The sequence below is a fragment of the Myiozetetes cayanensis genome, unplaced genomic scaffold (genome assembly GCF_022539395.1).
Source record: "Myiozetetes cayanensis isolate MyiCay16 unplaced genomic scaffold, myiCay2020 scf2-11, whole genome shotgun sequence".
Taxonomy (NCBI): Eukaryota; Metazoa; Chordata; class Aves; order Passeriformes; family Tyrannidae; genus Myiozetetes; species Myiozetetes cayanensis.
Genome location: NW_026087411.1, coordinates 100,015,799 through 100,043,744, shown reverse-complemented (window position 1 = coordinate 100,043,744; position 27,946 = coordinate 100,015,799). Strand labels below are relative to the sequence as shown.

General features: G+C 36.8%; 1 protein-coding gene across 6 annotated transcripts in view; it reads right to left on the bottom strand.

Annotated features, from left to right (window-relative positions):
* Positions 1-27,946, bottom strand: part of TAF1B (TATA-box binding protein associated factor, RNA polymerase I subunit B) — a 53,231-nt gene that overhangs the window by 9,749 nt on the left and 15,536 nt on the right. For all 6 annotated transcript variants that reach the window (XR_007628978.1, XM_050315936.1, XM_050315935.1 and 3 more), the window contains exons 9-14: positions 9,725-9,872; positions 7,484-7,661; positions 7,135-7,181; positions 4,326-4,416; positions 3,817-3,887; positions 1,783-2,008 (exon numbers count right to left, since the gene is read on the bottom strand). Coding sequence is in view for 5 of the 6 variants with exons in the window: in XM_050315936.1 (XP_050171893.1) it covers positions 1,783-2,008; positions 3,817-3,887; positions 4,326-4,416; positions 7,135-7,181; positions 7,484-7,661; positions 9,725-9,872 (761 nt within the window). In the remaining variant the exon portion in view is untranslated. The remainder of the gene's footprint in view (positions 1-1,782; positions 2,009-3,816; positions 3,888-4,325; positions 4,417-7,134; positions 7,182-7,483; positions 7,662-9,724; positions 9,873-27,946) is intronic.

Below are 27,946 nucleotides of genomic sequence, written 5' to 3'. Positions count from 1 at the left end.
TATATTACATATGAAAATGTAGGCTTAAAAACAGACTTTGCATGCAAGATTATTCACACAAACATACACCAAAATATCCACTCATTCAATGTGTACATAAGATTTACGCAAATCTGTGGTAAAAGGATTATTACCTCTACTCCCTTAAAAAAAAAAAAAAAAAGGTTCTTATTCATACAAAAGAATGAATCCATATAACCAAAGCTCTTGTAATGTAACACTGTGCTTACATTATTCCAACCCATTTCTGTCACGGTGGATATGTGAAAAGTAATGTGAAAAGGAAAATAAAGATAAGCAAATAAATCCACAGAAAGACAGAAAAACTGCATACATGTAAAAACTAGTTACTTAAAGGGGAATATCTAATACCTGAAAAATCCGGAACGTATCAATCACTAAGACTGTGTTGGGGCTACTGATCTCTGAAGAATGCCATTTAGAAGTATATACAGATAAAGATTTAAGATGTTATTCAATAGACTAATGATATCTCATTTTACATGAATGTAACCCAACCTCTTTTCCAAAAAAATGCCCTCCAATTGCACATATGAAAAATTAGGAGACTCCAAGCCATCTACAGAGTTGATCTTTTTCACTTATAATCACTAGTACATTCCTCTTCTAGATTAGGGTTTCATGATACAACCAATGGCAGAACCCAAGTCTGTGATCCAGAAGCCCCCTGTGCTTTACCCAGGGAATTTATGAGAAACAGTATTTTAGATATTTCCTATTCTTTGGAGTAAATACTGCTGAAGTCCTACATTCATTCAGCAGAGCTTTTGCTGTCTGTCTCTGGCCACTGCCAGCACCCTCCAAGTAGAAAACTCACCAATTTTTGCAGAATGTGAGGTGAGAAGGTATTAAAGGAAGAGTGAGATGTTTGACACAAATCAGGCAGATACTTAAATATCCATACGACTTAGTACAAGGCTGGATTAGCTGGACTATCATTCTCCTTCCTATTTAGGTCCTCTGAAGAAAATAATTTTACTAACAAATAGTATGACTGTTTTGATATACACTTAATTGAAAGAAAAATTTTCCTTTCACTTGTAAAGGCAGGATTTGGGAACATTTCTCTAGTAAAGACAGATGCTAAACTTCTTTAATAGCACAAAATATTTTCTTTTCTCACGTTTCGTCTTTTTCATTTTTCCAGTAAAAGAAGTGTCTTCTTTTACTTTCTTGCATGCAAATAATACAACTGATGACTGCTGATACACTTAGATGACATAGTGGTAAAGATCTTTTCACTTATAATTATTTTTTAAAAATATGTTCTGGAGGCATTACTTGCCTGCTTATTTGAACTCCTGTTAATTTTAACTTTGATTTTGACTAAGGACAACACAAAAGTTGTATAGTGACTTAGAAAATTAACTTCCTATGCTTTTTTTGGAAGCTGGGGACAGAGGAATGGAACTGTTTTCCCATTCTCTGGAGTCGTGGCACAATTTTTTTTCTAAAATACTATGAAGAAGTGAAGTGAGTTAATCTAGCTGCTACTCTTGCCATGTGACTCTAGTTGTTGATTTTGTCTCATCTCCTCTCTTCTCAAAAGCTCACTTTGATCACTCTTCATGTTACAATTTGTCTACTCACAGTCCAAGACTATCCACTCCACACATGCCCCTTCCTACAAATGATTGGAACTATATGTGAATACATAGCTATGTACACATCCTGTATTTGTCATTTGTAACAAAATATATACAGGACTTTACGTTCACGAGAATTTCCCAAAATATATTTTACAAAAATGTGAATACTTACTTCTCATTACATAGTTTAACTGTACACAGCCAATAGTCAGGGTTCATGGCTGTAAGTAAACCACATTTTTCTTGCAAAATTCCCTTCAGGCTATGCCCATGAAAACAACTCCCATCTGTGTTTTCTTCAGACCAACTTAACTGAAAACTTGAAGGATTTGGCTTTTCAGCACGTCGCACCGAACCAGACAGCTTGCCAAACTGATTTTGTAAATTCACAACCATTTCTGTACAAACAGAAAGAAAAGAAACCAAGGCAAAAGCATTAAGTATCAGAATACTGCTTGGAGGTGATTAATACAGGAAGAAAATAGAGTATTTGTGGGGTTTTTTTATTTCTTTATTTTCTTTAAACCTCTGTGAGAAATATTGAGAAATCTTGTAACTGTATGTTCTCTCTGCCACTCTATTTAAAATTCAAGTCTTTACATGTTTTAGTGAAAAGATTTTGAAACATAATTCAAAATACCATGTCTTTCATACCTAATGACATTAGTAGTGGGGCACTCCTGCTGGGATTTTTAAGCTGATAGAAAACACATTCACACACACAGACTCAAGGTTAAGCTTTTCATAGTGCAAATTTCAACTGGGAAAAAAAAAACCAAGAAAAAAGCCCACTCTCCTTTGCCCACTGAATGAATGACAAACTTCCATAAGTTGCTGAGAAGGGCAAGAAGGTATCATGATAGATCAGCACACACAGTATGACTGCCTAAGCCTGGTTTCCTAGGATTAAAAGAAGGTTAAAAACCATTGTTGTTGGAGCTTTGACTTCTTTTCATGACCTGGATTTGAAGAAACTCATTCATACATTGGAAAAAAAAAAAACAAACAGAAAAAAAATCCTAAATTAATCCAAGGACTATGAAGTTTATCTTTCAAGTGGATGCCAAAATCTATGATCAAAACCAAAGGTTTAGGAAGGTTTCTGAAAACCTGTATCTAGAATGTAAGAGTTCTAGATACTCTGTCTCTTCTACTGTGCATTTGTTTTAAGATGAATCTTGTCCAGTTACAGTGGCATTATGTGATATTCCTGATCACAGCAGCAGTGGCAATCTAAGTGGTCTTCTAGCTCCACGAGGAATCTCTTTTATTACAAATGCAGGAGTTAAAGGACATCTGAGCAATGATCAGCTTGAAATAAATGCTTTTCCATGGAACATCAACTGACTGCAGGATCACCCTTACCGAATTTTGAAGAGTAAGACATAAAAAAAAACCCCTCACTGTGTTCTTGAAAGAGAAATCCAAATTGAATAATTCAAATCAAATGGGATTATACAACTTGTTTAGAAGTCCCTGAAACTGGAAGAGCATATAAAGGGAAAAATATCACTTACCACACTTAACATCTCTCTCCAATACCTGCTGCTTTCTAGATAATACTAACTGTAGAATGAAGAACTTCAGATCTAATTTGGTTGAATAAAATTCCGGTTTTACATGTTTCCACAGATAAGTGGGGTTTTGTTGTTTCATTTCTTTGCTTTTATGTCAATGTAAACCCCAGTAATTTCTTATAAGTACTGCTAGAGTTACTAAAATAAAGTAGCTGTAGCTGCATTCCACCATGTGCAGCTGGCCACTCAAGTAAAGCCTTCCTCACTTTCTGCAGAATATTCCAAGGAGTGGGAGAGAAGATGGTCTACCAAAGGACATACTGGGATATTCATACCAAAGGATATGGAAGCTATGGAAGTCCAACAACAATTCACAAGGAACATAGTGATGTAAAGGCAGCTGACAAACCAGTGAAGATGGGGACAGAGTACTCATTCCCAGATGTCATTCAGTGGGAAGACTGTGTCGTTGTTGGGAAGACTGGCAAAGGCAGTTTGAATTATGTGTGTTTGAAAAATTCCAGCCATGGGTTGTAAAACAGTACTACATTAATTGTACCCAGAGATGAAAGAGAGGAGAGAAAGTATTTTATGATGTAAATGTTATCAGTCAGGCCTGCAGATTTCCTATGATGGGAAAAATCTGAGCAGATTTTTGCATCGCTGAGAAGCAAGCAAAGTTTACTCACGTCTTCTCTTTAGAACTTTAGATTTATTCTTGACTGAATAAAACAGTGGTTTTTCACATCTCCACAGGTACCTACCCATAAGAGACATAAGAATTGTTAAGAAAAAGAAAGCTGGAGCAAACAAATGAAAGAATAATAATTTCTTACAAATACTCCTAGAGTTTTAAATTAAAACCAAAATAATCTAATGGTTAGTGCTTTTAAAATCCACTCTCCCCCAACACACCCAGAAAGTCTTTTTCAGAGCAGGCAAGCCAAGGTATATAAGCCTAGATATACTGTTACCAATTAATTGTTCAGCTGTATAAGCTATTTGTCACAGAAAGTGAGCATTTAATTAATAAGCTTGATAAACATTATGAGTGTAAATAAAAAATTAAGATAGGGATTTAATAATTCTATTCACTCAAGCTTGGTGGAGCAAATTTCTAACCTTTTTCATCCTGGGGATCAGGATTTCACATAAAACTGTCTACTTAAAAGAGAAAAAATACTTTAAAACCTCTTACTTGGCTCTTTCTTCATCCAATTTCTTTTGCTCCACATCCAAGGAATGTTTTACCACTTTGTACCACTTCTTGAACTCAAAATACAGAGCACCTGAATAAAATAGACACATTTTATGTTGGGAAGAAATGAAAGAAATGTGCAGTACACAGAAGGTGGTCTCCACATGGTTAGACCCTGCATCTTCCACCTGTATACCAACCTATCCTGGATGCTATGTGCCTAAAGAAAACATACCTGACCTAATAATTCTATGAGAAGGAGAAATGCAGAAATGGAGTGAAAGAGCAGCATGTCATAAGAAGTGCAAAGAAGCTCCTTAGCTTAGAATTCATAGATTTAGAACAAATCAAACCTTTTCCCTCTTTTCTGGAAAGTTAAGCCCAGCAACTACCTCCTCTCTACCAAATGAACTAGCACTCCACTGTGTGAAGTACCTTCACCTATTTGGAAGTCGAATTCAAGGGATTAATGAAACTATACCTCAAGCCTACATTTAAACAAATAAGATCTAAAGAAGCTCAGATGTAAAATTTCACACAATTTCATCAGTTTCCCACTGCCTATACTACTACCTATGAAACTGTACAGGGTTGGAAGGATAAACTAGACAATGGTCAGCCTCCCATGGTTTTGAGCACAGGAACTTCACTCATTGGTACGTGAACAAATATTAACCAGCACATGCAAAAGCATGAAAGGATAGAACACGTAGCAGCATCTCTATCACTGATCCTCCAAAGAGGCACAAAACTGAAGCAGACCAACTGGGTACAGTAAGGATAAGAATTCCAAACAGAAATAAGGTGTAGATTTATGTATTTAAAATACAATCAACTCTTCTTCCCTGTGGGTGGATTATCTGCATTGTGAATTAACCAGGCTTTGCATTTCCCCATCACCCCAGCTGCACTGCATGCAATGCTTGCATCATGCTCAGCTGTGCCAGCCAGCTGTCTGAACTGCTCTGAAGGTGAATATACTGTTCTTACAATCAAACTTACGTACGTTTTCTATTATCTGCAGTTTTGCTATTTGTGTTATCCTGCCACAGGATGTCTAGATGAAACAAATATAGATGGGCTCAAAAAGCAACAGACACATAAAAGGGAATAAAGACCCTACAGTAGTTCTTCAAATTAAACAGTGTGAATACAAGTTCTTCTATCAACTCCTTAAACCCAGAGGTTTAAGTAAATACTCCTAAACTGCTGGGAGGGCAGTTTGGGGGTGGTAGAAATTTGTATTAAATTTCATATGAAATATTAAGCATTTGTCACAAGGAAAACCATCGTCAGAGGCACGCTGCTACACTGTAATAACCATTTACCTGGCCAGTAGTGCTAGTCTGATGGTCATGTAGCTGAACTCTGTGACACACACATACATATACATGTATCAATCACATTTTATTTGAACATAAATTGTATTGTCTATGTGTGCAGTTCATAGAACACACTAGATAACTACAAGTACCTATTGTACAGCTTCCAGTGTGTCTTGAAGAATTGTAGAGGCTGAAATACTACTTTTTAAGGACTAGAAAAAGGATAATTAACAACTGGGAACAGAGTCAACACAACTGAATCTTTAAAACTCAGTGTTAACCATTATTTCATTTCAGCGCTCTAACTTTGGGAAAATGCCAGAGGCAGTTTTGAGCTCTGGCACTAATCACTGCTGTAACAGAAATTCTCACATCAGCTCCTCTGCACAGCTGCTCACCATCACCCCAACATTTAAAGGATAGGGACAACATAACAGAGCATATGGATCAATTTGCAACAGCAGATTTTACACTAAAAAAGTGGGCAAAGAATGAGCTGTTAATTCCCAAGGGCAATGGGACTTGTTAATAAGGGAGATACCCCATTAAGACATTAATGGCTTTCAGCCTCAGCTTGTAAAGCAGTTGCACAACTCTCACTCTTGTCACTATCATGTACTTTGAGTTTTCAAGGGAAATAAAAAGGAAAAAAAGAATCCACAATAAGTTGGTGTATCCATCTGAAAATTACCAGTTTTAGTTAACAGTGATGACTGTCTCTAGTTACAGCAGTAGTTGTGTTCACATGTGGCTAACACCAATTTTATTATTGACCTAAGTTTTAAAAAATAGCAGAAGGGTCAAAATAGACCCAAAACTGGATGGAAGACTTAACAGGTAAACTACTGTAACACGTCTTGGATCTTATCTTCAACTGTGAGCTGGATGAGGCCATGGAACATCCTCCTGAAGATTTCTAATCTTTGATTTGGTCTTTCTGCCCTCAAAGAACCATGTTCACACCATTATCTTCTCTATCTTAATTGCTGCTAGCTTTTCCACACTCTCTCAAGATTATTTGGACTAAGAATCTAGATTACATCTGAAATATGTTACACACTAAGACATTTTATTTAACAAGACTAAACAAGTTTGGATTTTATCATAAATGTGGTTTGATGCCCCTAGTAAGTATCTGCTATTTACGATCAAAGTGCATTCCCTCTTTATGTGTATCCATTCATCTTCACCCAGCAAGCACAAAATTCTAAAACAAGAGGCAAACATGCACAAGCAGAAGCAGAGAGGTACCTAGGAAAAGGTGTACCAAACTCCCCTATCCAGCACAATAAGAATTATGCAGGTACACTGAGGCCATTTTACATGAGCAGAATCTACTCTTTTATCTGAATAAAGATTTGCCCTAAAAGAATAAATGACAAAAACACGTTTTAATGATCAATAAGACAAGTCTTTTTAAGCTTGATTACCAAGTTGTTTCATTTACTCATTATAACATTGCTTCTACTAGAATATTTATATACCTTCTTTGTTATTTTTATTTCTTTCTTCAGCAAAATCTGAAAGTGACCTGAAAAAAAAAAAAAATCAGGCTTTTTTGTAGATCTAAATGCTACAATTTTAAATGAAGTTCAAATACAACTGACAAAAATGACACATTAATTTTATTCCAAGTTTCAGATTCAAACCAATGATTTTTAAAAATAAGTAATATGTCATGTTTAAAATGCTTCCAGGTGTACATTTTAACCTACCAAACTTAAATGAAATTCCAATATTATAACTTTAATTCTAAAGAAGGAACAATACAAAAAACAATCATTTGCACTATTTGAAATTTGGGCTTTGCTACAGATTTGCCTTTACACTTACCATTCATAGTGATCATCTAATAAAAACAGTAACTTGAGCACAACTACAATAACTGCAGCAGCAAGAATATCATATTTCACTTTTCTTGTTGACTTATTTCCAGGCACGAGAGTCAGGAAATCCACTTCTCCAATACCGATTTTTTTCACCACTCGACAAGTCCAATTATGCAATTCATCTGATTAATACAAATAAAAACATAAAAGGAGTAGGTTAAGACAAGCTAAAAATATTTTCACAGTGCAAATACATTGGTCATATGAGGAAAACAGTATTTAGGTATTTTAGGACCATTTGACAGCAATTTTTTTCAGGCTGAGTATTTTTTAATATTTTTAAAAATACTCGGCAACCTTCACTGTGCTTCCATGGAAAACACGTATGACATTACATATTCACATGGGGGAAAAAAACCCATATATTTAACAGTGTTTTGCTGTTACTTGAATGATGTTGTGAGATCATCCTGAATATTCTTCTGGGAAACCCTATTGCAAATCCACATAAATACAGTTTCAAAAAAAAAACAAACCCAAAAGCCAAAAAACTTGTCACAAGCTTTTTTCCTGCATGTTGACTGAATACCCATGGCAGGATGGATTCAGCACTGCACAAAAGAGGAACAGCAGCTGGATTGTGGCAGGGCAGCATTTGCTGCTCCGCTGTCAAAACCCGGCAGGTTAGACCCGGCTTTACCCCGCGCAGCCATCGCACCCGCTAGCGCAGGTTGTGCCAGTAAGACACAACTGCAGCTCCACAGGCAGCGCTGTATCTGTACAGTCTCTTATTACTCTGCTTATTTTTCACAGATACAAATCCCCCAAATTTCTCACCTTTCCTGTTCAGCAAGAAATACAGGAGCTGATTACATCACCATCAGATTCCACAAAGGTTAGCAATGTATGACTAAGTACAACCTTAATCCAGCTATACTTACAGTCTCTTGCAGCTTACAAACAGTTCAGTAGGAACTTGTTTTTAATCCTCTCATACATAACAGTAAAAGTTAACTAAACTCTGGAAATTATATTTTCTTATAAATACTAGCAGTATATTTTATTTCAGATACTTTAAATGGCCTCTTCATTAGTACTTAAGTGTCCTATGAAACACTGCCAATTCGTTGCTTATTTTTTTAAGGTGTTGTTACACAACAGCAGCAGTCCTTTTTCAATTAATGAAAAAAATGTTTCTACGTGATAAAAAGCATAGTTGCAAGGAAAAAAGTAAAGTAAAGGACAATATATTCTTCTTCTACAATAATTTTCAAAGAGCACTTAGCTTTGTATTTCTCTGTAATAAATCTGAAAATTACAATTTTCTAGTCTTTGCTTTGACCCAATTGATATTTCAGAATCTGCAAATTAAGGTGATCCTCTATAGGATCATAACACTGGTGTAAAACTATGAAATCAGAATTTCTACTCTAGAATTTTAGCCCTAAATCTGTTATCTTCATTCAACTGCGAGTAAACAGAAAACCCAAGCACCTTTATTCAGTGTAACTAATTGCAAAATAAGACACTAACCCCCTACCCTATTCCCAAATTGTTGGAATGCTTTGAGGGAAAAAAAATTAATTTACAGGCTGTTTGTGTGTATAACTCATCTTCAGTGACAGTGGTATTTGACAAAGTATGGTAACCCAACAGGTAGTTCACACACTAGGACATATTGGCCTTTCTTTGACAATTTAGTATTCAAGACTTAAAGAGTCAATACTTAAACAGGATACTGTTTTAGAACTAAATCATAAATACAGTGAGACAGCAGCTGATCTGTCACACAGTGTCAATATTAAAATTAATGCTAATATGCAATATTATATAATATACAAAACATATTCTATATTAGAGAATATAATGACATTACTATACATGAAAATTCAGGAGCTAAGCAATCAAGTTCCAACTCATTAATCAGTTAGCTAAAGTTAATAAATCACATGAATTCAACTAGTGCCTCTTAGTTCACATGGATACTGAAAGATTTGAAATGAAGTATCCACTCCATTAAGAGAGCCTACACCAGAATGCCCTTGCATATCTGGGCCTATAATACATACTCTAAATGTTTGATGAAGGTGCTTTCCATAGAAAAAATATCTTCCAGTTCAAGTTTAAATTGGAATAAATTAGGAGGAAAAGAGCAGCACTTTAAAAGCAGTAATTTGAGCCTTTTTGCCAGAGTTTAATAAACCACAGAAAAGATTTATCAGTGTGGGCTAGGGAAAATATTTACCAGGTAAATTAGCTTCCATCAAGTACTTGATGCACAACATGTCTGGATGAAGAAAGCAGCTGTCTGTTATATCTGGGAAACGAGGTAGGTCTAAAAATGCCGCAAGCTCAAGCATTTTGTTGTGTACTTCTTCATATACAGGCCATGACTGAAAGACAGCATTAGAAGGTGTTACTCGTTTGCTCTATTACCATATTTGTTAATGATTTGAAATCAGTTATTAATGTTAAATTCTGTATTGTTTAATACAGGATTATTTATACAGACTCTTTTAGCACTCTACGATTAAACACCCATGCAAGAATGGAGCCAATGCAAAGAGAGACGTGCTGGTTTTAAATCCCATGAAATATATAAGGAACGAATAGAAAGTTGTTTCAGATCCGCAACCAACACTCCACCTTTTTTGTAACGTGATCAGTATGTCTCCAGATGCTCCAAAACTGAAAGAGCTTTGGAAAAAAAAACCTACAAGTGAAATTGATGATGAACTTCTAAAGAGCTAAGAGATTAGAAAACCACAAAAGGTGGAGGTTGGTAGGGACTGCATAAAACCACCAGGTCCAGGTCACTGCTTGGGTCAGCTAGAGCATGCTGCCCAACCCCATGTCCAGTTGGATTTAAATATTTCCATAGATGGTAGCTTCACAACATCTGTGCGAAATCTGTTCCAGTGTTTCTGTTTCACCAGCCTAGTGTACAAAAGAAAATAGGTTTTGTTTTCCCTTACACTTAAATGGAATTTCTTGTATTTCATTTTGTGCCCATTTCCTCTCATCCTGTTACTGGATGCCATTGAGGAGGATCTGGTTTTCCTCCTTTGCACCCTCCTGTAGATATCACACCACACTCATCCTGAGTATTCTCCAGCTCCAGATGAACAGTGGCAGCTCTCTCAGCCTACCCTCACTTGTCAGATGCTTCGCTCCATCAGCTTCACAGCCCTTTCCTGGACTCACTCCACTGTGTTCATATCTCCTCTGTGCTGGACAGCCCAGAGCCAGATCCAGCACTCCTGGTGCATGTCACCAGTGCTGAGCAGAGAAGAAGGATCGCCTTCCTTGAGGACTTGCACAGTCACCACAACTTTTCAACAATTATTGGCAGTGACGTTGAGATGACACTAGCCAGCTGCCTCAGCACTTGTGGTACCATCCCATCACAGCCCACGAACCTTCATACATCCAGTTTGTTATATATTCCCTAACCTGCTTCTAAAAAACTGAAGTAAAAAAAAGACATTCATCACTTTAGCCTTCTCCTTGGTCTTTGTGACCATATTCCCATTCAGCAGCAGGCCCACATTCTCTAGAACCCTTCCACAGAATCTTTAATGTAATGTCACTTAAAAAAATAATTTCATATTTGCATATTTATTAATGAAAATAAATCTGCAATTCTCTTTTAAAAACTACTGACTGCATGAGGAAAATTCTCCCAATTTCTACTGAAGCTTTCCTGCTAGAGAAGAATATAACTAACAGACAGATTTTGACATGTTTACTCATAATGAACTCAACAGGACCTGAAGTTTGCGTAAGCATAGACTGTAAGATTTGACCCTTATTTCTTAATATATGAACTGTTTCATTAAATATTCTTAATTCTCTGTATTTTAAATGATTACTTGAATTTACCTCTCAAAGCAATAATTTAGGTTGTTCAGGCTACCTTACCATTTTAAATTTATAAAAAGCAACGTTTTTTCTGCTTTAGTTGGTGGTTCTAATTCAGCAGAGCACTTTATCATGTATTCATATTTTATAAAGTCAATTTGTGCATATGGAACCTTCCTTTAACAGAAAATTAGCAGGGATTTACACTTTGAGCACAACTTCAAAACTTCCCCCAACAAGGGTGAATTCAATGTGATTTGATTTAAGAATTTGTTTTCATCTATTTTAATATAAACTGTGTAGACAGTGAGCAAATTCTGAGTGATTACCTATGTTCATTTTCTATTTTTAAATGATCTCCCCTCAGACTGCACTTCAGACTTGCTTAACTGTGTGAACACATTCTTAAGCAAATGAATAATTCTGCTGTCACTTACTATTACACATGTAACTTTTTGTAACAGTTAGGAAGTTGTATCATGTTCATTGAAGTTTCTAAATAGTGTTAAAAATTGGCTTAGACTGCTCCAGGACTATCTTGAGAAACAAGAAAAACACGCATTACCAGAGTTCTGCAGTAGACCAGGCTTACAGTACTTTCTATTCCTTTTAAAAAGCAGTGCTAAATTGAATACCAAAATGATCTTGGAACAAAACCTGAATCATATGTAACTTCTCTTGAGTGTAGTGGGAGAAAAATGAAAGTCTCAGATAATTCAAATAAGAATATTACATAAATATTATTCCTAATTAGATATACAGGAAATATGCTTTTCCCTTTAATGAAAAGCAGTTGAATTAGTAGCTTCTTAATAATATCTCACAGACGAAAATAAATTAAGACACTGGGAATTCAGTCACTTGAAGTATTCCCATTCTCAAACATTAAACTATCACCAATGGAGCTATCTGCACAGTCTAATTTAATATCGAGGTACTTTAAGGAATACAACTCTTAATTGAAGGACTCAAGGTAGACACCTCTATCACCTTGTACCTGAGCTTCTCTCACTGTACCAAGGCAAGGAGACAGCCTTCCTGTCCTAGGCACTATTGAATCATCCCTTCCTTGCCAGGCCCAACACTTACTTTTGTTTCAAAGCTTTTGTTTGCAGTTTATAGGAGTCAAATTGGTTCTTCAAAACACCAAAAAATCACTCTGCTTTACAATGACAACCAAGGCTTTCCTTTTTTTGAAGGCAAACAAGTGATATAAAAACTACAAAAAAAATTAAGACTGAGAGCTACCGCTTGGCTCATTTTATAAAGAGTGTTAATAGACAAAAACTGTTGCTCGTTGATGTGTGTTCATAAGATGCAGATTTAGGAAGAGCATCCTAACAGATCATAAAGATCAACCAAATCAATTGTTACTTTCCAGGGCTTAACCCCCCAAGCTGAAAAACATTCACCGCAGTACTCCTGTTGCTACAACGCAGCACTGAGTCATGACCATGCTTCCAGGAGTACAGTCATCTCTGGAACTGGGAGCTGCAAGGATAAGCTGGATCCAGCACAAGATCACACCTCCGCAGGACACATCACAGCAAAGGGCCAAAGGCGGAAAGGTCGAGGACTGAGGAGACTGCTGGGTTATTTTAGGAATCAAGCACTGGCTGTTTTCACCAGTCACTGCATACCCTGCTTAATTCTGAAAGAGCCGTGAGTTCACACAGCAAATCTTTTATTCTGAAAATATTTTATTCTTTTATTTAAACATACTGCAAGGGTTAAAAGAAAAAGAACTCCCAAATTCCACACAACCAACACAAGTGTTGGGACAAAATTAAGAAAAAGCAAGACACAGCAAACAAGCAGCCTCAAAATTAATAAAAGTTATCACCTTCTACCTAGCTATGTATCTCTGCCAAAAAAAAAAAAAAAAAAAAAAAAAGAACCTGATAAAACAAGTTGCACTGGAAGTCAACCAGCAAATCCACTAGGAAAGCAAGATCCAGAGCTGGGGCCTCCCTCTTTCGGGTAAAAAAACTCTGCCTCCAGCACCCCATGATTAAACCCCAAGGGAGGAGTGCTTGGACAATAGAGGACAGTGTTAGATCATATGCCACACTCTCTCCAAGTGTAACTTTCACTTATCCAATCATAAATTAAAAAATTCATGTTGTATTTCTGTGCTAAATATTAGGACAACTCCCCTGTCCATCAACACGTGGATTTACTGAGGTCTCACCTTGCTTCAAGAACCTGGGAAACAGTATAAAAGCCACACATAAAACTCAAGTTACAAACCCTTGAGGGCATCTAATAATTCCAGGAAGACTGACAGAAAACCCTTTTAAAGTTATGCCACTTGCTAGCCTTTTCTGGAGTTTCGCAAGCTGTGATTTCTTCAAGACTGATCAGCAATGCTGACAGGGTCTGTAACTTGTCTAGATGGGGTACAGAGGTTACCAAGAACTTTTCTTAAGTTTTGTCTTTAAAATCTTTCATGTTATTCCCATATATGTCAAATAAGGTAGCTACAGGTCTTCTCCAGAAAGCAGTACAGAAGATTAGTACTACTACTTGATAGTACTTCCCCATGCCCTCCTCCCCAGTGACTTCAGCTGAGCACAGGAAAACAAAATACACACTTTTGAGTTGGTGAAGAAGTGTCTAGAACAAGATTTATATGATGATAGTCAATAGATTATTTAAATTGGTTGTCTTTATCTTTCGAAGTTACATGGCATTTTTCACCCATATTAGAAAACAACAAGCTGGTTTTCAGGAGCAGAGGAGCCAAACTATTAGCATGATAATCAGATCACAGTAACAAGTAATTGTTTTGGGTAAGCCAAGATTGCAGCCTCTCCTACTTGTTAGGACAATATCAGAATGTTGCTGATCAACAAGTAGAAAATAATATGCACTGGCTGGCTTTCTAGAATAATTTGCAGGCTCTGTAGTTTCTTGTTTTAAATGTGGTCTGACTGACTCTCCTCTTAGATGACTGTATAGGCCATTTCCTTCTTGTGTATCAGGACAATATCCCTGCAGGCATTAAGGTATGACTTACATATTCACAATACTCACAACTCGGTTTATTTTACAATGATAATGTTCTATCCTTTCTGAAAAGAATTAATTATACAGTTGTTTTAAATTTTTCCCTTCCATTTTTCCTTCTTTCCTGTTCAGTACTTTTTTTGCAGCACAATTCCCTTCCTCATCATCCTTCTACCTGTGAATTTCCATCTTGGGAACCCTTTTTTCCCAAGCCTGTACATTCTCTAAAGTTCTACCTTCACCTAGGCTGCTTATGTTCCACAGTGGACATTTTTCCCAAGTGATTTATTTAATGACCATTTAATACTGGAATCTAATAAGGTCCAACTCATTTTTGCATTATCGGCTTTTTTTGTGGGTCTCTGAGAGTCATTTGACATTTAAAGTTGGATATGATTGCAATTGTCCAAAACTCAGCAAGGCTTCCTAATTTTTAAGATGACAAATTCAACCTAAACCAAGTTGGAACAATAGTGTACCAAACGTGTCAGGAAACGGACTAAGAAATCCATTTAACTTGAAGGTTTGGGAAATGTCAAGTTATGAGGGTTGGAGGAAGGGGTTTTATGCAACACAATCCAGAATTTTGGTTCAAACCTTGTGTAAAGCAAGGCATGCCCATACAATAAAAGATAATTAGTGTAAAAATAATAAATCAAATGGCTGCCCTAATGTGTGTAAATATCTTTGAACGCAGACTGCACTGAAACACATTCCCAGGAATCCAAGCAGCTTTACATTTACATAAGGTAAAATAGGTACCAACAACAAGCACAGCAGTCCAATTCTCTACAACACTTGGTTCACCTTACTTTGCTCCTGCTGCTCAAGTGGTTCAGATATATCTGGTCATCTGCAGCAAGAGCCTGATGTGGGACGACACCAGCCACAATGCATGCAGGTTACATAAAAGAATTGACAGGAGAAACAATAACTGCATCAACTGTGAAATTTACATCCAAATTAATATTTAAAACTGAATGAAATGACCTTGTGAACCAATCACTACACACTTGTGGTCAGCAAGCCTAAACTTCTAGATTACTAATGATTATTTTTGCCAAGCTTTTTGTGTATTCTTACAGTACTACTGATCTGGCTACCTCCCATATAAACACATACCAATGAATCTTGCAGATATTTTTTTAAATCACACTGTTTTCCCCCCTTGCCTGACCACTACCTACCTCTCAGGACCACCACCATCCCACCTGAAACAGCTGCATACTAATACAACAGCCATCACACACAAAATAAACATGCTTTAACACCGTGTATTATGAATACAAACTTTTAAAAAATAAGAAACACTCAAAAAAATTTTTGCCATCTAACCTAGCTGGAAAAAAACTAATACAATCAACTTTGTTGCACAGTTAGATTCTATGTAGCCGCTTCAGGAAAGCCTTTTTTGCCAGAGCATAAGGTATACAAAAATCTTTAGAGGTCCCTTCCAACTCAAACCATGTTGTGATTCTATGACATTGTCAGCACTGTTACTGCTGCTGCATAGAAACGTCCCAGGCTTGTGATTTGCTGGTGAGGGTGAAAGTACACTGGGGAGAATCACTGCACCCTGCTCCTACCCCCTTTCCTAAGTCACCATCTCAAACAGGAGAACAGATTCCACGAACCCCGAGCCTGACTAAGTACAGTCATTCTTACATGGACTAAACGAGTAGAGAGATGTCCTCAAACCCTGATACCCATGAATCACATACAGGTGCTTGATGTAACAGCAAGAGGGTGTGCCTGGAATTATTAAAAGGGAACCAAATGACAAGAAAAACAAAGACAGGTGAAACTGCTACAACTCCATTTAGATAACTGCTAAGAAATATGCATTTTGTGAGACTCCTGCCACTAGGAAAGACATAAAGAGACCAAGCCTGCTGTCAAACGGAAAGGGTACCTAAAAGGTTAAGAAAGGAAAAGGAAATCAATTTGTCCATCTTGATGACAGGCAAAGAAGTTGCTCAAGTTATCTGTCTGTTATAAAATGGAAAGAAGGGGAAAAAAAAAGTCAAGGCACCATTTGAAAATCATAGATGTCACACTGGCAGCCTCTCTCTTGCTCTCTCCTTTAAAAGCTGCAACGACTACTACATCCTAAAATCACAAATTACTACTGATCATTGTTGTAGAGAAAATGAGAAGGAACTCTGCACAGCAAAAAGATCAATGTTAGAAAATGACTCAATAAACAATGGGTTTGCATTTGTGAGAGAAAAAAATTAGGTGTGCTAGGATATTAGATTGCATTACATTGACACAAACAGTTTTTACTGAAGAATTCAAGATGGCATGAGGATGACCCAGCAACCCACAAACAAGAGAAAAACTAACTGAATGTCCAGTAGAGATGTACCCCTTTACTGGGGAAAAAAAGTTCCACTGGCTGTCTAGCAGACCTTTCAATAGGCTCCTTTCAGAGGAAGACATTTTTTTCATTACACAGTACCTGGTTAAAGTGGTTTTTGAATGAATGAGTTTCAATATTATTAAACCATGAGAGATACATGCTCGAGCATTAACCTGTTCATGCTCACAGGGTAAGTCTGACAAATATCACTTTTGTAAAAATTGTAGTGTTTCTACAAACAGACAGTAACCAATAAGAAGCTGAACTGCCATAATGTATTAAAAGTTAAGAGTTTGGGAACAAATTTTATTGAATTTCATAAATATTTTGGTAGGTTTGTTTTCTTTCTTCATTAAGTAATGCTTTAAGACAGGTATGGACAAGCTAGAGTTTCTGTTACACAACAGCAAGCTCCCATGATAAACTTGATTACAATAACCCTTTCAGCAGTGAACTTCCTCCTCAGTTTTTTTTTCTTTCAAATAAAAGCCTCACCCTTGCTTCTTTTCATTCTGCACTACTTTCTACTGAACAAGTATTGCATGCACCTGTTAAAATGCACAAAAAATACAGCGTTAGGAAGAAAAAAAAAATCCCGCAGATAGAAAAACACTCACCCCCAACAAAACTAAGATTACAAGGTATCTCAAAACACCAGCAGACAAAAGCAGGAATTGCTGGCTTGTTTTGGAAAGTAAAAGCAGCATAGATGATTAGCAGAATTTGTACAGACAGAATTTTATCCCTCTTAGGAGACTTTTTTTAAAAATAAACAAGAATGACGGGCTTCTGTCTTAATTTGAATTCTTTAAATAGTTACCACAAAGAAAAAGAAATAAAAAAAATTCTATGGTAATTAAGGTCATTCAAATTTTAGTTAGGAAAAGAGGCTCTTACACATGAGACCTGGAATGTTTTGAGAAGAGGACCTCAGCAAACAAAGGAACGTGTCTAAAAGCCAGTCTGGCAGATATACTTTCCAGGGAAGCAGAAAGCCACTGTCATTCCAGTCCAAACACTCCAGGAGAAAATAGCAAGCGTTTTGACCTGCATTCATGAGTTCATTAATAGATTTAGTCAGGAATTACTCTGTTTGAATCAGACCCAAACTAAAACATAAATATGCAATCCACCAAAATCCAAAGTGTTCGACAATCCAAATGGCAGCAGTTTCCTGTGAACTTGAAGTCATGGGCTTTAGCCAGTAGCACATTATTAAGGGATACAAAATCCTTTTGAAAAGTCAGTGTGAAAAAAAAAAACCTAAATATACCATTTATAGCATTTAGAAAGTCTTCAGGTTTCCTCATGACTGTGCCACAAACCCACCCCATTGCCTCAAGCAGGTGCCTTTGTCCCAGTTTTCCACCTTGTGATAGAGCAGCACAACAGGACCCCTGAGAGCCCAGCCCTGGAGAAGCAGCCACCAGGCAGCGTCGCATGATGAGGGGGAATGACCAGCAGCAAAGGACGAGAAAGAACCAAACATTCTTCAACTGAGTTGGCTTCACGTGGTGTGCACTAATGTGGGCTTAAACTCACACATTAAATGAAGACAAGGAAAAGACATACAGAGCATCTTGCCACTTCCTGCATGCTGAACTGAGATGCTATCTTGGTTTAGGAACATTGTGAGATGAAATTAAGGACTACACCCTAGTGCACTTACATTGTCTCAGCTAAAAGCATATCCACTTCAGCAATTCCTAAATTCCATATGCTTAACTTTAAAACCTTAATCACTATTAAAACAAATGAAAAGACGATAGTATTAGCTTAATCTATTCACAAATCCAAGATACGTGCTTACTTTTAGGGCCAGAAGAGGACTGCACAAAACTGAAGACTGTTTAGAAATATTAAGGGTATAGAGGTAAAGTGCAAAAATCCTTAAAGTTCCATCTCTGTCAACCGAGGATGGCTCCCCCATGACCTGGAATTTATTTACCCTTACATGGTTTTTTGCACTTCTCCTCTTGCCACATTTCTAGGTCAGGCTTCTTGCAAGAGTTCCTTCTTCCTCCTGACATTGGGATCACTGCTACTACACAATAGTAAGAAATTTTACATTGTGAGTTACTGAACAAGCAATTCCCTTAGTTCCTCCACCTAAATAAACCAGAAGATCACTAGAAAAATATAAGCATAAAAAACTCTTTTTCAAAATGAAAAGGTTTTGCCTAAAAGAAATGTGCAGTCTTCATTGCTAAGAATTCTTTATCATAGGCTAGACATACCTCTTTTATGCAATGATTTTGCATACTTTTACCATTTCATCATTCCTCAACATTTTTCGAGTTGAATAAGAAACATTCCCGGATCTCTAAGTCTGAAACTTTATGGGATCATATTTAGTTCACCTACCTTAAAGGTTTGAACTATGACTTAAAATAGAGTTACTGTAAGATAACTAGTTAATGAAAAACGGAGTTTTACAATCTTTTAAAAAGTCTCTCCAGAATACAACAACCATAAACTGAAACCATAACTGCAACCCCAGAACAAACAAAAAAGTGGCTGTACCGCATCAATCCAAAAAGATCTATTTAGCCTTGCATCCATCAGCAAGGAAGCAAAATGCACAGGGAGGGATTTATGAACCAAGCAAGGCATGACATTACCAAACGTCTGTCCAGCTTCACAGCATTTGTGGCTGAGTCAGCAGTAAGATCTCTGCTTTTTCCAGATCCCTTTCCCTTCATGGTATTGGTACAGTCAGCATCTGGCCCTTTCAACATCCAGAACATCCTCTAACACAAGGAGTTTCACCAGTTACCCACAAAATGTATGAAGCCTCATCTCCTGCTGTTTGATTCTGAACTTGCAGACCAGTAACCTCTTCTGACACCTCCCAGTCTTTGTATTGGAAGAGACAATGAACAATTGTCTCCTAAATACGATCAACAAACTATCACCACATTTGCCTCTCAGTGACTTCTTCTTTAGGTTGAAAGGTAAGCAGATAATATTATTTCATGTAGGAAAATTGTCCCTAGGTTTGATGATCCTTGTTGTGACTCTGCACCTCTTAGTTCTTCTGCAATTTTAAGAAAGGGAGGATAAGAAAAGCAAAACATCCAATCAAAATTCCATGTAGTATTTAAGATACAGCTGCATGACAGTTTTATACATTAACATAAAATTGTTTTGATCTCCATTCTTTTATTAGATGTCAGGAGTTATTAAAAAATAATTCCAATGTAGCTGGGCTACAACAACTACATGTTCGAAAACTGCATCATGAAGGGATTACAGAAACCTGTGTAAATAAGATGACACAGATACTTAAACTAAGGCTGGTACATAAAAGTAATAGCATTGATAACACCAGCTTTCAGAGAACACTACAAATCAATTTTTCTTAATACTATTTTCTCCACATAAAGATATTTAAGTGAACTGTTGGACAGGAAGAAAGTTTGAGAAATTTCACGAAGTATTGCTCCCTTTGTATTCTCATATAACCTCAGAGCTTCATAGTTATATCTCAGCAGATGTGAAATGGGGAAGGTTTGACTTGTTGCAGAATTTTATCAAGATGAAAGAGAAGAAAAGTGAAAAAAACCAAGACTGAATAGAATTAAAAAGACTAAGTAACCTGTAGGTATACTTTTGTTTTCATTGGAACTTTTTGTTTAAAATTATCATTATTCTCTAAAAATTACTGCATCTGTAAGTAACCTTTACTTGTATCAATGACAACCATTTTACTTTTTCCTACAAGGTTTACTCATCAAAAATGGACAGCAGACCATTTTATTTAAAAAAACATCTTCAGACTCGAAAAATCATTTAACGTATCTATCATTAGCATAGCATTGTTGTCATCTACCAAATAAGCAACACTAAAGCAGTCACCAAATGGTATAAATCATTTACACAATAACAATTACAGCAGTTACCACACACAATACTCAGAATACAAAAGTATACAGAGAATTTTACTCCTCCTTAGACACTGGGATAAAAAACATAAAGCCCTAGAACAATGATTCACTTCATCTGTCCCTCCTAGAAGAGTACCATAATTAGGAGACTAAATCCACACCCACAAATAAACACCAGCACTTAAGAAATATTGTCAAGTTTATAAACTTCTATTTACAAAGTCTTTAATGAAGCAAATGCTAATCCTTCTGCTTTTAAATTGATGAAATCATAGTACCATAAATAGCATCTTTGATATAAAACAAACTTAAAGAATGAACTATCATTTGCTGCATAAAAGCACTCAGCCACATTGCATCCAATTTAGGGTACAAATAAAGGAATGACACCAGCAAACCTAAGGGATGAATTAGCCTGAAGAGCAGGACGAATACCTGTATTTTTAGCAATGCTAAAAAGTCATCATGAGATTTCCAAGGACCTTCAGTGGTCAGGATTACAGTTTTATGTAAACATATGCCACGAGCTATGAGCTGAGTGCTCTACAGCCATTCCTAAGTGACACCGTCCCCACAAACAATGTGCTTTACCCTGAGCACTTCATGGTTCAGGTACAGAACTTGCTCTTCCCTGTGCTGCAATAAAGGTCACTGGTCATTTCTTTTATTTTGTGAGAAGATATTAAGTCTTTCAGTATTTGAAGGAATGATGAAAAAGCATGTGGGCTTTGTTCTCAGTGCAGGGTGGGAAGAATTACCATTGTGAGTGAAAACAGCATGCAAACTTTACAGGCTTGCACAGACCTCCAGGAAAAGAGCTGAGTGTAAGCAACAAGAGAGAAGCATCAATACTCTAATAATAGTCCCTCTGCTAATCTCTATCTATCCTTCCTGTTGGATCTACATTTGAGTGATCTAATGAACATACTCTCAGTAAGTGAGAGAGGTAGCTACTTTTCAAAGCTTCCCAGGGAAGATCCTATCTAAGTTTATACACTTCAAACACGGGAAAATATTTGTGATATGCTCCTGACTGCAGGAAACGAAACAAAACCAGCTCGAAGTATCTAAAACAAGATGCAAACAAGTGTTTCCAATGTAAGTCAAGCAATACACTAAGATACAGGAGTGATAGTTTCCTTGTGTTATTTACAAATTCAAAGAACTAGTTGTCAACAAACCAGTAATACTGATGCTACTTCTGGTCAGAACAGAAATAAATCATTTAACCAATCCTAGAAGCATATTTTATATAAACCCCCTCATACTTTGTAACAAGTTGGCAAAGATTATTAGAAATTACTAGTGATTGAATGTCAAATTACTTCTAAAATCGAGCCATTACCCTTAACAGCCCAGGTCTACAACCAGTTCCTAGTTTTGGTTGTATACAGCACGTAACTGTCAAAGTACTGAGAAATTGTCTTTCCTTAATCCATGAGAAACCTTACAATTTCATGTTTTCCTCCAGGCTACTTGACAGTTCTTCTGCCCCCAACATTCACAGGGAAATCAAAATCAGGAGGCGTCTTAAACTACTTAAACTTCTCAGCTAAATTTACAAAACAAAATGGCTTTTACAAAACAAAAATATGAACAAAGCTGAATTGATTCACATACATTTCTGTGGCACAGCCCCATGTAATTCAAACCAGTTTTTAAAGAGCAACTGAGCTGCTGGATGGTCACAAGGCACAAAGTGTTTATGTGGTACAAGTATTAACAACCATATTCCAATTGCAATACTGCCTGTAATAAAGAGAACAAGAGAGAGGGTATAAATCTACCGTGCTGTGTCTTTAACCTGCTTGCCATGGAAAAACTCTGCAACATTAAACTATATTGTAACATAAATTATTAACTTTACATCATCATTTTGGACATGGATGACAAGTCCCACACTGGGTAATACTGCAGAAGGATACAAATTCCAAGTTTAAACCTTGTTCTCAAGTAGTATAGAAAACAACACAAAACCATGTAGCTCCTAATTGTGAAAGCACAGGTATTAGACCTCTCCAAACAGTCATGGTAGGTCACTACACTCACAGACAAGTCCACAAGATTCCTTTTTATTGTGGAATAATGGGATAAAGGGAAAACCACAGAAAAAAAGATTCCCCTTCTGAAGCAGAGGGGATGTTTGACTGCAGTGCTCTTCCTGTAGCACTCCAGGACAATCTCCAGGATTAAAAAAAAAAAAAGACAAGAAACAGCACTACAGATATTCTGCAATGAAACAATATGTTAAGGTGACTAAGCCACCATAAGCAGCAGGGAAACTAAAAAAACAAACAACCCCAAAACCTTGAACTTCAATGCCACAGCTAAGTGGGTAAGTCATGAAACAAATACGAAGAAAAGTAAGATTGTTTTGTAACTGGAAAAAGCATACAATTCCATATCATTAAAATCATATGTAAGGAAGAGAAAAATTTATGTCTGCAAAGAACCAAACCACTATCTGATAAAATGGAGTATTTTACAAAGGAGAGGCACAGATAATTTACACACAAGAAGCTTCAAGGAAATAACTGAGGAGTTCTCTGAAACACAAATGTTTTTAAAATAATCTTAAGAAATCCTAAACATCAAAGAACTCTCCACATTAATATGCAGTATTTAAAAAAATGTAAAAGGGGAGATTCAGGAACTCCAGAACGATTAGCTTGGCGTGGATCCTGAACAAAATAATACTATGGCAATGGGAAAAATAGAAGCTAAAAATATCCTGTCAGTCAAGCAACCTTCATAAGGTCAGAAGAGGAGAGCAGAGAGCTGACTGAAGCTCCAGCTCCCACAAGAAGCTGATCTGAAAAACCTTTTTTTTCTTCATGGGAAAGTTAAAGGGGACCCAAATCAAAATTATCACCAAGTCTCACTGGAAGAATGCAACTCATAATTTACTCAAAAGTCAAGAGTTGCTCTGTGGGAAGCAAAGCATGCAGAACAAAGGAGCAAAACAGAAGCATCCCTGATACCAGAGGAGCAGCTTGGCAAAATCCTCTCAGAAATCAGATCTCTCAAATCTTCAGCAGAAGTGAGCTTTTACTGAAGCTGACAGAATGATGGGTGACAGAAGGATTAGTGTCAGAGAAATATGGATATAAAAATGCTGCCAAGAATAAAGTCAAGCAACACTACAAAAAAGAAAAAAAATTGAATAGAAGAAGAAAATATAAGCTATAGAATACTGTAAAGAAGAAACCAAAGACCTGGAAAGTTTCCAGGCAGCGTGGAGAAGAATGATCATCTCTCAATGGTTCAAGAAGCCTTTCACTCTTAAATAAAAGAGGAAATAAATTTAACAATCCAAGCTAGGGAGGGTGTGTGTGTGTGAATGCTTAAGTGCAAGGTATATATTCCTCCAACACAAATAAAATAAATCCAAAGCATCTTACAAAATAAAGCACTCCACGCTCAAGTGGTACGTTCTCAAAGGAGCTGAAATTTTCCAGTCTGCTTTATAAATACATTATAGTATCCACTTCAACACATATCACATATTACTTTTAGGAAAAGGAAAGCCTTGGATGAATTAGAACTTTTCATAGAGCGGCAAACATTTGCTTTTCAACTTTTCAATTTCCCATCAAAGCCAATATCAGTTCACAATGGAGCATGAACAAAAAGTCCTTACTACACTGAACATAATGAGAGCTCCCCAGAGCTACCAGCCTAACCCAACACTGGCAAAAGAGACATAACTTTAATGGAGATTGATAAGCTACTAAGCCTGAAAGAAAAAAGGTATCAGCCAGAAGAAAGGAACAAGACGACTTTCAGTTAGGTGGGATAAAGAGGAGAAAATCCTGATATGCTTTTGACTTTCATGATTGTTCTCTCTTGTCCATAGCAGTGATTTATGACAAGTAACAACATACTGCTGCCACTTTTCAAGAGTTTTCCATGGGTAAAGGTAAGGAAGATGCAAACATCACTCTCAGATGGAAGTTTAGGAAGCTTTTCTGTATCATGGAAAAATCAGAAGAGTAACACTGGGAGTTTTTAAAGAATCAAGACATCTATGGATGGAAATAGGTGAATTATATAGAGCAGAATTCAAACTAAACAGTGATTCTGTTAATATAAGTTGGAGGTTGGATGTGTAAAATGAAACAAAAAATAAGAAGTTGTACTAAAACAACCCAAAAGTAATGTGGATGGCAATTTTACCGTGTTGCGAGGTCAAAGCTGTTAAAGTAAATGCATTTCTTGTTACAGAATAGCACTACTCAAGGGATCATAAAACCAAACAAAAAACACAGAAAAAGAGAGGAATGGAATTACATTTGAAAACAAAAAAGGAAGTATTTTTAAGGTGTAGGTTTCTATACAGCAAGGTATATCAACAACACTGTCAACACTAAAACATTCAGTGGCCTTGTAAAAGAGAGAAGGTTTAAAGCAGACTTAGAATTGTGCAGCTACTTCCATCTAAGAGCAAGGAGGGGGTGGGGAGAAAGGCTTATATAGAGAAGCCATTCCATGACCACACTCCAGGGCAGAAGAAGTAGCAAGGATAATTTAGTAAATACCCATTCCTTCTGCCTTTGAGAGCAGGTTGCTGGACAGTTCTGAACAGAATTTGACTAACATCCACCAACTTCAATCTCCTACCGGTCCCCCCCCTTTAAGAAAAAAAAGTTTCTTAACTCCTTCTTTCCTAAAATCGTTATTTCAAAGTTGGAGAAGAGACTGAGAGAAGGGAATGTCACTGAAGTCACACATCGGGCTCCTTGCCAAGTCCAGATACTTGTGCATCTAGAGACAACCATTCCCAAAGCTTCTTAGAACAACAGGATCTGAGAGATCCTTATGAGACTACACCTATCCTGTTGCACACAGCACATACTCCGAAGTGACGTGTTTGTTATCTTCAATACTTCAGTAAATCATGTTGCCCAATAGCCATGGGAGTGACCTGCTTACCCATATATACATGTACATTTAAATTTGTGTGCGTGTGAAGAATGTGAGAATCAAAATCAAAAATTACATTTGGACTAAAAAATCCATTTACAATCCATTAAAGGTAAAATACACCAAAAAATAATGAGTTTTATAAAAAGTAATGAAATCTGAAGATAAATTTGAGGCAGCAAAACACAACCAACTTTAAAGCACAAACAAAATAATTACATAAAAAGTAATTTGGTAAACAGTCCTGAGTCAAAAATATAAGGACAGACAGATCTGGTAAGGACAAGCTGTTGCTAGTTTAAAAGAAAAGGGATACTTTAATCAATTTTGTATGAGGATGAAGATGAATCCCTAAAAGCAAAATAGAGGATGCGTATCTTAAGGATGTATCCTACTTCAAGCAGAAATGGAAGAGGGAATTTGTGTGTAGGACAAATAGTATCAACAAAATAAAACAAGTTGTCTGCAAATTATCCACTGAACTTTACATATACTAGTACTGACTTACAAACAAGTTTTAACTCCTATACTAATGGGCTTTAAAGGAAATAGATATCCTGTACATTAAAAAGGAAACCTCCATCTAGAAGAGAAAAGATGATTGCGCTTATCAAAGACGTATTGGCTACTGGCACAAGCCAGTGTATTTCAAAGGAGAGATTTACTGTAGTTAAACAAACTGCAAAACAGCAAAAAAACCCCCTTGATCTCCTGCACAGAACAAAATCAAAACCTTAAGTATCCTACTCTTTCTTGATACATAAAAAAAGAGTTTTAATCAAATGGAATAAGAATACTTGTTTTAGAAAAAGGAAATTTTGCTTTTCCTCTCCTGTACTGGAAACTTAGGACTTCTGAACTAAGCAGGAGCATCTTGTTACTGCTGCTGTTTGCCCTGTGAACCCTCTAATACTGCATTAGGTAAAATCCATTTTCCAAATGCTAACTTCTAACATACACATAATTTTAATAGATGAAGGGATAAATAGGATGAATAACCAAGTAAAAGCTTAGAAAAGAGACTTGGAGCAATGGAAAGATAAAAAACTCGTTTTCCACAAAGATCTTCTATAAAGTACTTTTATCCTTCCTAAAATACTTGTGAGGTAGTACTTACCTCCAGCTAGAACCTCACACCTGTGTAATAATTATGCATCATGATAGAGATGATGTGGAGAGCTGGAGGCTCCTTTTCTCTTTACTTGTGAGACAGTCATGCCCAGAGCTCCCAGATTTCTGGACAGCAGTGTCCACAACCTTTGTGGCAGGTATTTTAAATAAAGTTCAGTTTGAGCAGAATGAAGAATTATGTCCTTCTTGTAAGCTGTTCCATTACTAAAATATGAAGGGCCTATCTGCCACCTACACTGAAAACATGAAATAGAATATAAGACATACCTGAGGTTGGAAGGGACCCCCAGAGATTACACAGAGTCCAATGCATCTGCTCAGAGCAGTGTCAGCTACAGCAACATGCTCAGGACTGCGTGCCATCAGGTTTTGTGCACCCCACAGTGGTTCAGGGTCACCTGTTCCAGCATTCAGTCACCTTTACAGTAAAACAGTTTTGTATTTAAATGGAATTTCCTGTATTGCACTTTGTGCCCGTTGACTCCTGTCCTTCCACTGGGCATCACCAAGAAGAGAGCCTGACTCCATCCCCACTCCTCCCTGACAGGTATTACTGAAATGCCCCCCAGCCTTCTCTTCTCAGTGATAAAAATCCCAGCTCCCTCAGCCTCTCCTTGTACAGCAGATGCTGCAATCACCTCTAATTGCTAAATAGTATGCAGGACAGGGAAAAACGGTCAGTGATAAAGACTCCATTCCTAAGTTACCCAGCACAGAAGTTCATTACACCTGGGAAGCCTGAGACCAGTCACATTCTTTGCACATTAAATACTACTAATAAATGACAAAGCATAAAAACCCCTTGTGCATGTATATGTAAACACATCACTACATAGAAAGTAGATGTGACTCACCTTATAATACTGTTGCATTTATTTTTCTCAAATCTGTAACAATTTCAATCTCATACAAATTCAGCATATTTTGGGTATGTGGGAAACTGTTACTGAAAAAAATCTTTCAGCCACTAAGAATATTTTGATGCAACGTGAGTCTTATCTAGTTAGGCTTCATCTGCACTTAACTGATAAAATGATACTCAGAATGACTTTAAATCCTTCAAGCTACTACAACATAATTACTTCTTCATTCAAATTTGGGCAGCACAGGACACAATTAAATGCACTAAAAATCTGTTGAAACTAAAAGAGCAAGACATATGGAATAGTCCTGTCAGTTATCAGAATTTTGGAACATGCTTGCAGCTTATATTCACCAGACTTGAAGCACAATAAATAATGGCAGTAGGGCAACCTACCCGCCTGGTTATAATGGCCTTAATATCATAAAGGTC